Source organism: Apteryx rowi, unplaced genomic scaffold (genome assembly GCF_003343035.1).
Source record: "Apteryx rowi isolate R43461 unplaced genomic scaffold, aptRow1 scaffold_490, whole genome shotgun sequence".
NCBI classification, from domain to species: domain Eukaryota; kingdom Metazoa; phylum Chordata; class Aves; order Apterygiformes; family Apterygidae; genus Apteryx; species Apteryx rowi.
This window is the reverse complement of record NW_020450750.1, coordinates 358,050-373,213: the sequence shown is the minus strand read 5'-3', so window position 1 is coordinate 373,213 and position 15,164 is coordinate 358,050. Positions and strand designations below refer to the sequence as shown.

The 15,164-nt window shown below is 38.2% G+C and overlaps 1 protein-coding gene across 1 annotated transcript in view; it reads right to left on the bottom strand.

Annotated features, from left to right (window-relative positions):
• Positions 1–15,164, bottom strand: part of COL12A1 (collagen type XII alpha 1 chain) — a 107,453-nt gene that overhangs the window by 78,837 nt on the left and 13,452 nt on the right. The window contains exons 6-13 of the mRNA XM_026079032.1: positions 14,563–14,826; positions 14,285–14,449; positions 13,664–13,837; positions 12,543–12,833; positions 11,692–12,294; positions 9,987–10,259; positions 7,356–7,628; positions 4,691–4,963 (exon numbers count right to left, since the gene is read on the bottom strand). Coding sequence (XP_025934817.1) covers positions 4,691–4,963; positions 7,356–7,628; positions 9,987–10,259; positions 11,692–12,294; positions 12,543–12,833; positions 13,664–13,837; positions 14,285–14,449; positions 14,563–14,826 — 2,316 coding nt within the window. The remainder of the gene's footprint in view (positions 1–4,690; positions 4,964–7,355; positions 7,629–9,986; positions 10,260–11,691; positions 12,295–12,542; positions 12,834–13,663; positions 13,838–14,284; positions 14,450–14,562; positions 14,827–15,164) is intronic.

Here is a 15,164-nt window from a genome sequence, read left to right as displayed (position 1 = left end):
CTTTTCTCACTCCCCAAAGACAAAGAAGAAATAAACTCATTTTCTCTGCATAACAATTACCTGTACAGTATGGAACAACACTCCCAATTTCTAATTACTCATTTGCTAAATTTTCTATATTGTGTTGTCTGTAAACAGCTCATAAAATTCTGATCCTCTGGCATGTGTTATCTTTGAGCTGGACCAGATAGTTATGCAAAAATTTTATAGAAGAGATTATCCACAGTTCCTCGGGAAAAAAATTGCCCCCTTTGTTTTATGAGGATAAACATTACAGCAAGCATAGACTTATCATAAAAGAAAAATAAAAAGGGAGCAGAGAGTACCTAGCTGGTAAATGATAGCAACTATACAGAGTGGTTTTTGTGTGGATTGATTCTCCTGAGTATCCTGAAACGGGCAAGCCATCTGAAAACACTACAGAACTACCGTGTGCTGCAAATGAAGGAAGAGGAGGGACTCCAAAGAGCAATTAGTAACTGCTCCAAAATATTTTGGAAAGAACATACATAACTGAAGGACCTGCACTGAATGCCTGGGCAGATGGTTTTTGGCAGATCACGTAAGAGTAGTTTAATAAATTACTGGCTCTAGGGGTTAGTTGTTCTTTCTCTGCTGAAGGCTACCACCCTTGCAACATGGATAGATACAGTAATTGACTGTGTGAGTTCTCTTACTACATCCAGTGCAAAATAAATCACTACTGAAGAGAGTAAGAATGTTTGCCTACACCCTTAGTCACAGGGGACCATTTGGTGATTCAGTAAAATTCCACAAACATCTGAGAGTTGGGATTTCTCATTTCCTACCACTTGACTGTACAGTAACTGGAGAGGCTACCATAACCTCAGCTTCTCTTTTCTCACTTTTCTGTTAGTGCTTGTAGGAACAAGAGAGAATTCAGGGAGAAAGATAAGGGGGCACACGGGAAAAACAGTACGTGGCAGCCAAAGCACACCACCCTTTTGCAACGTGAGTAACGAACTAGCTGGTGAAGGCCAGACAGTTTGTTCCAGCTGCACGGTGGAGGAGGGAGCGATATGGAGGTGTCACGGTCCGCCCCGACCACAAAGGGTTGCATCCCAAAAAATAATTGCTGCTCACAGACTAACTGTTGACCTGTAGCACCCCTAGCCTCATTATCCCTGCTTACCATATTAAAAATCACGCCCTTTTCTGCATAATGACATGTAAATAAGGGGGGCATACCCCCAACAACCGCGCAAATGGCAGTCTGGCCAATGAAGTATGTCTGCCGTGCTTCCACATCCCACCTTCAGCAACTATAAAACAGAGGATAGCTCACTAAGGTTTTTGGAAGGGAAGAAAATTGAACCGCCGACCTGTTCACCGGAGATGGCTGACGAGCGAGCCTCCTTCTCCCCTCCCCCAAACAGGGAYGCCTCTTTGGTAAGACTTGYGCCTCCGACAAACGTCGGACGTTACCCGGGAAAATATATTATTATTGAAAGCGCTTAATTGGTAGTTTGAGCTCATAGAAAGAAAATTTGTAGCAGCAAGTGCATTTATCAACGGCAATTCTGACCCTGTTGTATCTGTCGCTTTAATAAAATCTTATTCTTTTTACTTTGCGAAACTGTCTCAGGGAAAGTCCTCAAACAGGGGGGCTCTGGCAGGCAAAGGTAAATTATAAAGATAAGGAAGGGCCTTCCGTCCCTCCCTTTCACGCGACAGTGCTGGAATGTTCACTCTGCCAAAACTGATTTCTCTTAGACTACATATCAATACCATAAACTAACAACTGTCACAGATTGAAAGGCAAACTCAAGCCCAGCTCTTGATATGATGATGAACTGAAGTAGCCAGCAACTATGGCATCACTGACTGAATAGGTTTGGTGAGAATCCATATGGTGAAGACATCAAATAAGCCCCACTGGGATTCCTGATACAGGAAAATACTTAAGTACTCAGTGCTTCAGTGCTTTTGGCAATGAAAAAATTCACAATACTGTTTTGTTTCCCAGAAGCTATGGTTCATGGAAAAACTATCTGAATTGCTAAACACTTTTTTATGCTTCCTTTCACAGCTTTTTTGTCATTACTGTCAATAAGTTTATTTCTCCAGGAGTTAAGATCTGTCCCATTCTCAGCACCAGTCAGACAAGTTATTTCAACCCATGGTTAATCAAGTTTTCACTTCACTGACTTGTATAACTTTTCAGCTGAGTCCCACCACCATATTCACCTTAGCCTCACAGGCAACATGACTTCTTTTTTCAACTCAACTTCTATTCTTTGAATTCTGAATGTTATCTTTCAGTTCCAAAATTACAACCCTTTTATTCTTAATTGTCTGCTCTTCTTCACAGGTTTTGTCTTCTTATCCTCCAGTGAGATAGTACCATACAGTGAAATATTGCCTACGTGTATTTTAATAGATATTCCGAGGTCCTTTCAGACCATTAGTTAGACAATTTTTTAAACATCTACGGACATGGCCAAAGTGTCTTCACCAAATTCAAGTATTTTTATTACCACATGAAACTGCAGATATGCTCATTACTGAAATACAAGGTGAGTGTCCATGAGGAAACATCATGATATGGTATGATTTAGGCCTCTGCTATTATGCAAATTGACATTTGTATCCTGTTCTTTACCTTTGAGCATCGAGTAATGACCAACCTCTGTATCTACCCTTGCTAATATTTAATCTAACCAAGAAAAAATTAATAGAGAGTTTTAATACAGAGAATAATGTTTTCAGGAGACCAGCACAAAAAGGGGATGTCAGACTCCTCTGTCCTCTTGGGATTTAGTGTTCTTAGCCTTGCAGCCAGGAGACAAGCAGGCAAGAGAGAGACAGCCTCTAGATTAGTAGCTAGGGCATTTGGTTTGAGGGCAGGGAAGAAGGCTTACCTACTATTAGGCCTCTTTTTCCCAATGGCAGCCTAATGTAAAACACATAGATTTCACAAAGCAAGGTCTGGTCTCAAACCTATCTAGTCCCATGCAAGGCCCAAGTCTCCATCTTGCCTGTTCTTGTTCTGAGAGCAAAACTTTTGCATTCCTGGATGTACAGTGGCTCAGGTTCAACACAGAGTGAAGAAGGCTCTTGGACAGCATCCACTGGATCACCTGGGGTGTGGAGATAAAGATTCAAGCTGTCCCCAACTGAATAAGGCCTACATCTATAGGCTCCCCCTTCCCCAAAAAGTGATACACCTATTAGAGTATCATACAAAAGGAAATGGCAGTGCCACCACCAACAGGGAAGTTAAGTAAATTCTGACTACCTCTGTTTTTCTGGGGGACGTGGGCAGAATTCAGGCACCTTCAGAAATTCAGATTTCAGTGGTGTCCTGGGCAGGAAATAGGTTATTTTCTCCTAAGAAAGAAGCATTTTGGATCTTACATGGATACTGAAAGCTAGGGAGTTAGGGAGCTTTCAGCATGAACTGAGAGGTGCCTGACACATTCATATAGGGTGCAGCTGTCACAGATAGTGAGTCAACTGGATTGTGGTCTGAGACTTAGGTGAGGGGTTTTTGGTGCCTAACTCTCAATTGCTCCTTCTATAGTCAATGGACAGAGATATGCTCCTTCAAAGGAAAAATAAGATCTCAGATGGACTAACTGCCCCCTGGAGGTATCTGCCTCTCTTCATCAATCACAGAAGAACCCTAGGGAGTCCATGGTATAAATTTAAGCATTCAGATAGATACCCAAATTTTAGTGGGATGAATTCAGTCCATAAAGACTATACTGACTTTCTAAAATTTTCTATTTAAAAGGGGTTTTCTGTTTTTTTTTTAACCTACGTCATAAACAAAAAGTTAAACTGATGGACGAACTAAGAACCAAGTATATCCCTACCATAACTCCATTAGTGCCAATGGAGGATTTTTATTTCCACATAGTTCACTTGTAAGACGTTTTCAAGCACCATGCCTACAAAGCTGGAACACGAGACTTTAGCAGTACATACCTGGTCAGCGCAGTGGCTCTTCCTTTCATGGCCTAGCAGGCAGCTTTCCCCACCCTCTGACAATTAACAGATGACAATGAGAATGTTCATAGACAACAACAACATGGAAGTCTGGGAAATTCTCCACTCGAAGGCAGAATGACAGCAGCCTCCCATCCTTATAAGAAAATCTCTGGTGCGTATTATGCTCCTGCCAGTGTTCTGTTAATGCTCAGCTCCACATTCTTACTCTTGTTATTCAGAAGCAGRATATGTTTCATTACTCCTATGCCTAGTCTACATGTTGCTTCTCTAATACAAAAACAGTCCCTGAACACCTTTCAGTTTCAGTACAGTAGAAACCCTGCAGGTTTTAAAATAGACAAGATACTTTAACCCCCATTAACTAACTCCGTTACACTAAGAACAATCTGCCACTAAAACTATCCAGAAATTGAAAGTTATAAGAAAGAATGTTTCACAGAGGCTGCTGTGGAAGTACAGTCACTTTGGGTGGGTGCGTGTAGTAACACCCTTTCTCAAGAGGCCTAGATTCCCCTCCACAGCCAGTGGAGGACCCCACTCTCTTCTGCGGTGGGCATTAACTTTGGAAAACCCTTGTAGAGCAGGAGAATGTCTTTATGCCTACTTTTCATTCACTTATTTATTTTTATAGAAATCCCAGGAAGACAGTACACTTTAAGGCACCTAAACAGTAACCGAATGAATGAATGACTGTACAGAAACAACGAATAATTACCTTCAAGTGTTTCTCCTTCTCCAGAAAGGGCGTCTCCTGCTCCAGAGGCATACAAGGCAGACACAGTCAGTGCATACCTAGTTCCTTGGTCTAAGCCTCTCAACACTTTAGAGTTAGTGTCGCCTTTCACCGTCACTTCCTTAGTTTCCCCTCCTGCAACTGGTGTATACGTTATAAAGTACTGCTGCACTTTGCCAGGAGCAGCACTCCAAGACAACTTCATTGTTGATGTTGTAGCATCAGAAACTCTTAGATTCCTCGGATTTCCTCGGACTGCACATGTCAAAAGATGTTGAAAAAAAGTTGAAGTAAGCTTCATTTCTTGTTTTTTAATTATTAGCATTGTAACAGAAATAGCATCTTGTCAGACCTTTTCTGTGGAATTTTTGAAAAGGTTTCGCTGAGGAACTGAAATACTGAAAAAACTAAATAACTTCTTTGCAATGTATTCTGAATTTACAATATTCAAAAGCAATTTAATTTTGTTATAAAAATAAATACATTAAACTCTTATCTGCTGCTGACAAAAACACATAAAAGTCTAGTGCAACATCCAGCAGTTTTTATTGCCACTTGTGTCAACACTGGTTTTGCCTCAATAAGGACTTCAAGGATTGAGCCAAGGCAATTAATTAAGGGACATACATCCTGCTTTTAATTTGACTACGCAGCCAGTAGGAGAAAAAAAAAAAAAGGATCTTCATTTATTGTTGCTATTCCTAGGAGCAGTATTCAGGCTTAAAATAGCTAGCAATTTTTATTGCATATTTTCCACTCCTACAAGTGCTCCTTATTAAAAAAATATGCCAAGCTTTACTGATTTCACTGGCATGACCACTTCTGGGTAAAGAAGAAACACTCATCATGTTAAGCACTCAGATCAAAACAAAAGAACTTAATAGCATTAAGTTTTTACTCACATCACCTGAGATCAGCTTCTTAAAAAGTCCTCTCTGGATCAGGGCAAATTAGTGCTTCTAGGTATTTTATAAAGTGGTTTATTTTTTAAATTACTACATCATAGGACTTAATGCAGAAAAAAAAATTCCTGAATAGCCCAGACTAGCACTAGTATAGTATAATTTTACTGTATTCAGGATTGTACAATTCCTTCCCCCTTCCTCCTCATGCCAACATGTCCAATAAAGTCATTCTGTTCTTTTTTTTCTCTCTCTTTTTTTCCTATTAAAACTACAGGCTCACTCCTGGAACACTTAGATGATACTAACACCTGAATTCATGCCCAACTTTAACACGCCAAGACCCATGCTGAAGTCACTGGCTGCAGAATCAAATCAAAGACCATCAATGACTAAAATATAGTAAAACTAACAAAGTATGGTTTCCCACGGAGTTCTTTTTGATGATAGTTTCTCTGATTGCTAATAACATTTAAAATCTGAATGAAGTTTCACCAGTGGTCAGGACATTCATAATGTCTCTGCACTCTATGGATTTCCTTTCTCTTTTAATAAGGCATTAGCACACATTATGCACTTCTCATCTATGAAGGATGAGATTTTTCAACTTAATTGGCTAATTTAACAAATGTTTAAAATTCGCCTCTTGAAGACCACTGCCCCTCTGTCAAATGTAGCAGAAAATGGCTAAATAGGTTAAAAGCCATTAGGCTTTAAAAGTTATTATATCTGTTATCTGGGTGAACAGACAGAGGTATATGTACACATATACAATGTAATGAGTTATACTTTTTTTTTTTTAAACAGACTTAAAAAGACAGATGAAGAAAGGCTATGCAGTTCTACAAATGTCCATGCACATCTTCTATTGGAAGGCTTTGGAATTTTAAGAGGGCATCTATATATCATGACAACAAATATACAGCAGAGTAAAAGAAAGAAATTAAATTCTTCAGTAATAGTTCACATTCAGGTCTTGATGAGAAGCCTCAGCAGCGCTGGGAAAACTTTAAAGTACCACTCAGACATACTATCTTTTGTATCACAGGGAAACCTTGAAGCTTTGAACCTTGAGGCTGATTTTGTGCATAGGTTGTTTTTATTATTTGTATTACAGTGGCTTCCAGTCAAAAACAGGTCACAATTGCCCATGATGAAATGCAAGCAGTGAATAAACTATGGTCCATGCCCTGCGGATCCTACAGTGACTTGTACTATGGTATTATACTTTTTAAAGGAATCACTTTGGCTATTAGTTTCCTTTGATGGTATAATACCCTATTAGAAGATCATATGTTTTCTGTCTAAGCAAAAGCTAAAACTACAGTGATAACTTTAGTAAATTAAACATGTCATTCATTCCTTGCTTCCCACTCAGAATAAAGTGCAAACTGGGCCTGAACTTGCTAAAAGATACATAATATATAACATGGACAATATGAAGAACCATGAGGACAATTAATTAAACATAATGGCAGATTCATTATCCAAGTTAGCTTGCCATATTAGTTGTTGGAGGTTCAATATACTATACTGAAAAGGGAAGCATAACAGTTCTAATAAATTACATTGTATTAAACTACCTCTCAGTTAGGCTTGACTAATTTTGTAATTCCCTGTTCAGCTGTGGTAATGCATAAGGCCAAAAAAAGACTCTATATGGGTCATTCTCTTTTCAGTATGACTATGTCAACATGCAGGGAGTTCTTCTCAAGCATACTACATTCACAGCATCAATCATGTACCTTCATCAGTTTTTGCATATCCATTCAGCGAATTCCCAGGCCCAGACTGATACTCAGGAATAACAGACACTTCGTATCTTGTATCTGGGATCAAGTTCTGCAGAGCAGTTGATCTTTCATTTGCTGAGACAGTCACTTGTCTCCTTTCTCCTCCAGTAAGCGGTCTATACACAAGCCTGTACCGCAGAACATTCCCTGGAGCTGGAGTCCAGCTAACTATAAAGCTGTCAGTAGTTTCATCTGTTATCTTTAGGTTTCGAGGAGCACCTTTAACTACAAAAAATACACATATATAATTCGTAAATATTTGCCTTTGATCAAGCAGTATGTGAAGTGAAGCCACTCTAACCATTCCATGAGCTCATCCTATTACCAAAACCACAGCTGACACTGTAAAAAGTGACTTGTACTTCTGCAGTGTCAGATTCTGGATGGCCAACAATAAATACCTTCTGTGGGTTTGGTTGCCAGGCATGGGGTGGAAATCATTCTGCCCTCCCACTGTTTTTAAAGTAAAGTCAAACCATTAGTCATTTCTGAACATTTAAAGCCAGAGTTACAAGCAGCAATGTAACAAAGTCGTCCCCAAAAGTACATTAATCGCAGTTTATACAATCACTTCTGCAACTCAGATAGTCTGATATTGTTTAACAGTAACAGTAGAACTGAACTGTATAAGGGACTTCTGGGCACCCTGTGAGGAAATATCTTAACACAGAAAATCTTATAGGTTTCACTGTTGTGGCCATTTGCTCCTGCACCATCTCCATTTATAAACAGTCATCAGATGCATCTGACTGCACACAGGCAACCCTCCAATTTTAAAGAAACAGCTAAGGTAAACACAAAAGGAAAAAAAACTTTCCAAAGTAATTTCTTTTCTTTAAGTTAAATTTTCCCAACCAAAATACATTCATTGCAGTGTGAGTTTAAAAAAGAATTCTGAATAAAGTCTCCACCTTAAAGACAAGAAATAGCTTGTTATCCCAGAGCATACAAAAAATTTATAGTGTACCATTTAACCTAACCTGCTCCTTGACAAAAAATATAGCTACAGGTCAGGTCATTTCACATGAACTCAACGGGCACACTGAAGCAGGATTTAACTCCTCCCATATACATCAAAATCAAAAGTATTACAAATTGTCTTGAAGTAAGTAGCATTATCATTTAGGCAAAAAAAGTTTTGGTTTTCATAGTTCCTATTTACATAAAGTATAATTAAGTTGGAAAATCATATGCCAGAAATATTGTTCTTTGGTGTTCAGTTACAGACCTGTTAAGAGTGGAGCAATTAATAATCCCCGTTTTAAAGAAAAGAACTTTGTTGTCCACTGATCACAATCATAATACTGGTTTTTGAACTCTTCAAAAGCCTAAAGCTAAAGTTAGCTGTCAAGAAGGCTGTCTCACCCAAATTGTTAGCCAGATCTGCATGGAAACATGCTGACATTTACATGATTTTAGAAGAAGTTGGTCGTCTCAGACACATTTGGATTGATGAAATCTTGATTGATCAAGATGCTGACARTTATTTAATGTGGTAGCAGTTAAAATATAGGAACACTGATTAATTTTATTAAAGCTGTTCCTTCTCCTGTGCCTTACACTTACAAGCTACATATTCTATCAGCCAAGATTTTATCTGTTTTCCTAAGGGAAAGTTATGTGGGGCAAAAACATTCTGACTGATGCAGTCATGGAAATATGCGTACCACCAGCAAAACCTTTATCTTCCAGAGTTACCATCCAAACTAAGCTATTTTATAAAAGTGTATTTTTATCAATCCTAAGAGGGAAGTGCAATTAACAAATTTCCATGCTGTTTCTTTTGCTTCCCTGGAATCATTTACATCACTAAAGGTCAAAAATGACAGCACGGAATAATGAAAAAGAATGGACTGATAATAAAAAAAGCATGAATTGGACTGGTCTGAGTATCCAACTACTATCCAAACTAGAAAATCAAATTTACTGTGACCCTTCTCTTTTAAATCAGCAGAAGTGCATCTTGGCAACTCTATCAAGAAAGAGTCCTGCTACCACGCTTAAAYTTACAGGCATTGCTCACATAAACTCCAGCTGGCATCAGCATAAGTTTTGAATCAGTAAGAGTTATAGGATTGGACCCATGAAGTTCTGACGAGAAACAGCTGACTAAAAACTAAGCCCCCTTTAAGGCTATGGTATATAGAAACAGAATTTCTATTAATATAAGTTACAGATGTAGATACAGCAAACCACAAAGGTACATGCTTGACTTTAAATGTATTAAAGTCAACATGCATTCCTGTGTGAGACTCAATTATTAAATGTATATTAATACATGCCAGTGAATTTATTATTTACAGTGCCACACTTAATTAGAAAAGAGGCTACTGCAGAGAAACACAGCACCCAGCCAACTTTTAGGGAAAATAAAATCCAATCTTAACAATCTAATGTTGGCCTATTATTGAAATTTTGTATCTTTACTAAACACATTCAAAAACAGTGATGTTTAGTCTCACCCTGCATACCAGTACAGCTTCTCGGCACTAGCTGGTTGTTCCACATGCACACATTCTCTCAAGTAAGCGAATTCTTACTTAAACACATGACTTTTTTGTCTGCAAATAATGGGAAGCGTACCTTCTAAAGTGGTTTCCTCTCCATTCAAGRGAGGGCCATCACCATCTTCATATTCAGCAATCACACTGACTGCATAAGTAGTCTCAGGTAGTAAGCTGGTGAGAACTGAGCTAGTACTTGAAGCTGGTACTGAAACAATGAATTCATCTCCACCAACAGCTACTTTATATTTAATGAGATAAGACAAAACCTCAGATCCAGCTGGAGACCAGCTCACTTTGAAACTGTCAGATGTTACATCAGAAAAGACCATATTCTTTGCAGGTATGTAAGCTGTATGGAAATAAAAACGCACAGATGAGGCATACTTGCTAGAATATTCTTTAACACAAAATCTCTAAAATAAGCCAAAAATGTCCCTCAGTTATTTGATTTACTCTGACTGAACAGGTATTTTGTTGTACATGCAACAGTAGTTGTTTTCCATACTTGCTTATAGATATCAAATTTCATGAAGATCATATCTAGGCTGTCTCAAATCATACGGCAATGAGTAGAAGCACCAACTCAGTAATTTCTAGATCAAATGAGAGCAGATCATCTAAAAAATTTGCTCTTTTCAGATCTGAAAATTTAATTTAGAATCTGATAATCAAGTTGGTTTCTCTCTTTTGTATGTCCCATGAACAGCATTAACATTATGCCCTCAGTGGGAACCAAGAATCCTTGGTTTTTTGCAGAGCTAAATTAGGAATAGGACAAAGTGAATCCCAGTATTTTTTCAGGAATGGAGTTAGAAGAGGAAACAAGGAACTTGACATGAGGCACCAGCACAAACCTGACATCCTGGGCTTGTTTTGGCTGGCCTAGTCAGCCTAACAGTGGGGATGTTAAGACTGCTTGAGCCCTCTAAAACAAAGGCTGCTTTGCTGGTTTGTTCCTCAAAGCTATCCTGAAACAAAAGGCTTATTTTTAAACAGTGGGGTTTTCAATGCTGAGGCTATTCAGTGTTAGTGTTCTACCAAATGCAAGTAGGGACACTGAGGGTGCAACTAATCATAAGTAACTTCAGCTGACCAAAAACTAGTCATCTCGACATCCTTTAAATATGAAACATTAATTGAGCTCCACTATATTTGGAAGCATTTGAAGACTTTCATGTGCTAATTCATTTCAGACTTTACAGTTAGGATGAGAATAATCTCACCTCACATTAGCTGTCTAAAATTGTCTTGTCTCTGCAGTCAGTGAAGACAGATGGCCAGTTTCAGAGGGCCATTCACTTCACCCTAAAAATTAATCAAATTACCCTCTTGAGGTGGCAGCTTTACTCCATTGCCTTTAAAATTCTAAAAGACAAGCTTCGGCTACCTCATTTTGGACAGCTAAAGGAGAATGACCCTAGTAAGCAACCATTTTACTCATCAAGATATAACTGAATCTCCTTTACAGCAGTGTAAAAGCAGAGCACATCCACTGAGGTCATTCCAGATCAACACACACTAATAATTTCCTAGACATCTAAGAGGGGAGGAAAAAAATATTTCTCCAGTAATATTTTCATCTCCATTTCTCCACTAATCTTCCCCCATTGCTTTTAATGGGATTGAAAATGAGAACCAAATCCCCAGCTATGAAAATTATCATTTATACATGGTCGATTTCATCAACATCAATTGGTTTATGTAACTATAACAGTAAAAACTTGGTCCCGATTATTTTCTTTGTATTTTTTGTATTTCTCTAACTAATAGTAGTTACTTACATTTTTTCCTTATAGCAGCCAGTTCTTGTTCAATCCGTAGGCAGACAGACTGTGTAAGTTCAAACGATATTCTTTGGAAAGCATCAAAATCTTCCACTGTGTAAACATGGGTTTCAGCAGGAGGTGAAGCAATTGCTTCTAACTCTGTACGCACTGCATCCTTCACACCAACTGCAAATATTTCTACATCTGCATCTCTCAGCTTTACTGCAGGTTCTTTAAAAGCATCTGATGATTTTCCATCAGTAATAAGAATCATGACTCTTGGCACATTTGGTCTTGATCCTTTGCTGGTAACAAATACTTTCTCCCTCACATATGTCATCGCTTTGCCTGTGTTGGTAGATCCACCTCTGTAGGGGAAGGTGTTAATAGCCTGAATTATATCTTCCACTCTGTTGAATCTGTTCAAAGAAAACTCCATATGGGGATCTCTGCTGTACTGGACAAGACTTATCTGTACTTTTCGAGGTGATATCTCAAAGCTTTTAGCTAACACTTCCAAAAAGGCTCTTACTTTAACAAAATTGGCGATACCAATGCTGTAGGAGCCATCCACTAAAAACACAATATCAGCTTTTACATCCACACCACGTGAGCATTCTGTAAAGAAAAAGAATCACCACCATAAACAGGTATTCAATAGCAAACACATTTCAACTGCATCTGCAGTTCCTGTATAACAGCTACTTACTTATAAAGTAAATAAACCATTTTAACTTGTTTCTTAGAATTAGGTACGATATTAGAGCAAGCGTCAGAGGTTTAAACAGCAAAAAAGCTGCTGTATGAAAATAATATGAAAATATTATAATTATAATATGAAAATAATATAGCAGTTGCTAACTCACCCACTTGAACTTTTACTTGTTGTGTTTTTTCCATTATAGTTACTGGCTCACTGGGGGTCAGTCCTTTCATTGCATAAACATTAATTTGATACTCTGTGTCTGGAGAGAGATCTTTTACATTCAGAGCAGTATTCTGAGGCCCCACATTCAGCGCATGTTGTTTTCCACCAGCTATCATTGGAATGAACTGCACCCTATAGCCAGTTACTTGGCTTGTGGATGGATTCCAAGTGATCCTAATAGATTTTGAGGAGACCTGAGCAGCCACTAGATTTGAAGGAGGCTCCACCACTGAAAGAAATCAAAATATTAAATACAATTATAAATAGATTTTCTTCCACACTTTTACTTCTAAAAAATTTTCAGAAATAAATTTACTTATTTTTTTTCTCTTTATTAAAAATCACAGATATTTTTAGTATAACTAAACACAACTGAATTACAGGAGAGTCCAAAAGGGGCAGCAGGGAGAGATCAGAACTATAAATAGTGCATGTGTTCCCCCCGCTAAGTGTCACAGAAGTTCCAGGGGAAAAGCTGTCCTGTGCTAGTACTGTTTCAAGCAGAAGTGAAATCTACACCTCCAGGAACATGGTAGACAGTGTGAACACGTACAGATGTGGGCAGAGCACTATGACAGTGACGTCACCCCTGCTGCCATTTTGGGCAAGGACGAACTAGTTACTGAGGATCTTTCAGGGACAGAAGGTTGCAATGATACAGCTTGACATCTGTGTTTTCTCAGCATTCTCCAGTTTTCACTCTTGATTCTTAACCAATTACATCTTCTGTCCCTTCACCAAGTAGATTTTTCCCTTTGGTATATTTTTTCCATAGAAGTGAAGTCTGTGTCCAAACTGAYAGGATGAGACCCTGATAATTGAAAATCATTTTGTTGCCCTAGGAACTACGGAATAATGGAGCTATTCRAAATCTACTCAATGTCACATGTTCTGTCCTCCTGCATTTACTTGTACAATGCTGAAACCTGTTTTCTACACTGGCTAAATTAGGCGATTGATCGAACTTCGGAAATAAAGCAAAGAAAGTAGTGACAGCTCCCTTAAATATGCATCTGAATAAGCTGAAGTCGATAAATACATCTGTATAAAGTATCTCACCTTCTTCTCCACTAACCAATTCACCGAGTTGTTCATCAACACCAGAGCACACTTGCAAGATAATTTCATTCTGTATATCCGTAATTCCATCAAAATTAGCCACATTGAAAACATGTTTCAGGGAAGGCTGAGATGCAATTACCTTGAGTTCTTTTGCATCTGCTGCTTTGATTCCTAAAAGTTGCAGTAGACAGGAACATTTCAATTGGCCATAAAATACAGACATTTGTGATTGTATTTTTAAAGTATCAGAATATCCTGGGGTACAGTTGGGCTGAATTCAGTTCTGTCATTATCAATAACCAAACTAAAAAAAAAAAGTTAATGAAATGAGTTTATATACTACATCTTCAACTTATGGACTAACATGGTATGCTCAATAATGCCAAGGGTCAAACTGTCTCTGCCAGTCTCTTTCTACCCCCCATGTAAGAGCTACAAAATTACTATCAATTTAACACAACTGGAACACTCCACTCCAAAGAGCGCAAAGGGCCCACTTCAAGGCATACAACATGGAAAGAGTGGTATAGGCAAACCTGAAAAACCACAGTCTGCAAAATGTGTAACTTACTGCTATAGGAATGTTAATAACTCAAGCATTAAGAAATCTCAATGTACCTAAAGAAAAAACTTCAACTCCTATGTTGCGAAGCTCTCTTGCAGGAATTTCAACTTCATCTTGAGCTTTTCCATCCGTAATGACAACTGCTACTTTGGGAAAGCCTTTTCTTGCTCCAGCAGATTCAGTAAAGGTGTTTTTAACCAGGTAATCAATAGCTTCACCTAAAAACAACAATGCAAGGTGTGTTTTATTAGGTATGAAAGAAACAGGATTTAAATTAAATTTCAAGTATAAGATGAAATGTTGCATAAACACAAACGTGAGAAATTTGTACCTGTCATTGTATTGCCACCTTTGTAAGGTATCCTTTTAATTGCATCAATAAGATCACTTCTTCTGAAATACTGATTTAAGTTGAACTCTGTTCTTGTATCCGAACTGTACTGAACAACTCCAACCCTTGTCTTTTCCTCCCCAATGTCAAAAGCTGATACAAGGGCAACCATGAAGTCCACAATATACCTGAAGTTATTTCTCCCTACACTCCAAGAACCATCTACCAGGAAAACTAAATCTGTCACTGCACTTATGGAGCATCCTGGAACACAAAAAAATATATATGTTAACAGATGAGCAATTGCATGCTTACAAGTCAGTGAGAAATGTCTGACAGAAACTTAGTACATAAAAGCCAAAACAAGCAGACACTGAACAGACTGATATTGTTATCTGAAATATCTTACTTGGCAAAGCACTATTCACCTAGGCAAACACCCATAAAGGCATTTTAGCTGCCAATACCAAAAGGGAACTGTCACCTAGAAACTCAGTTTTGACACACCTTTTACTATATTCCACAAGATCTGTTATCCCACAGCAGATGACAACTCATATACATAATTTTGTGAAACAGTTTGATGTTACAGGAACATTTCA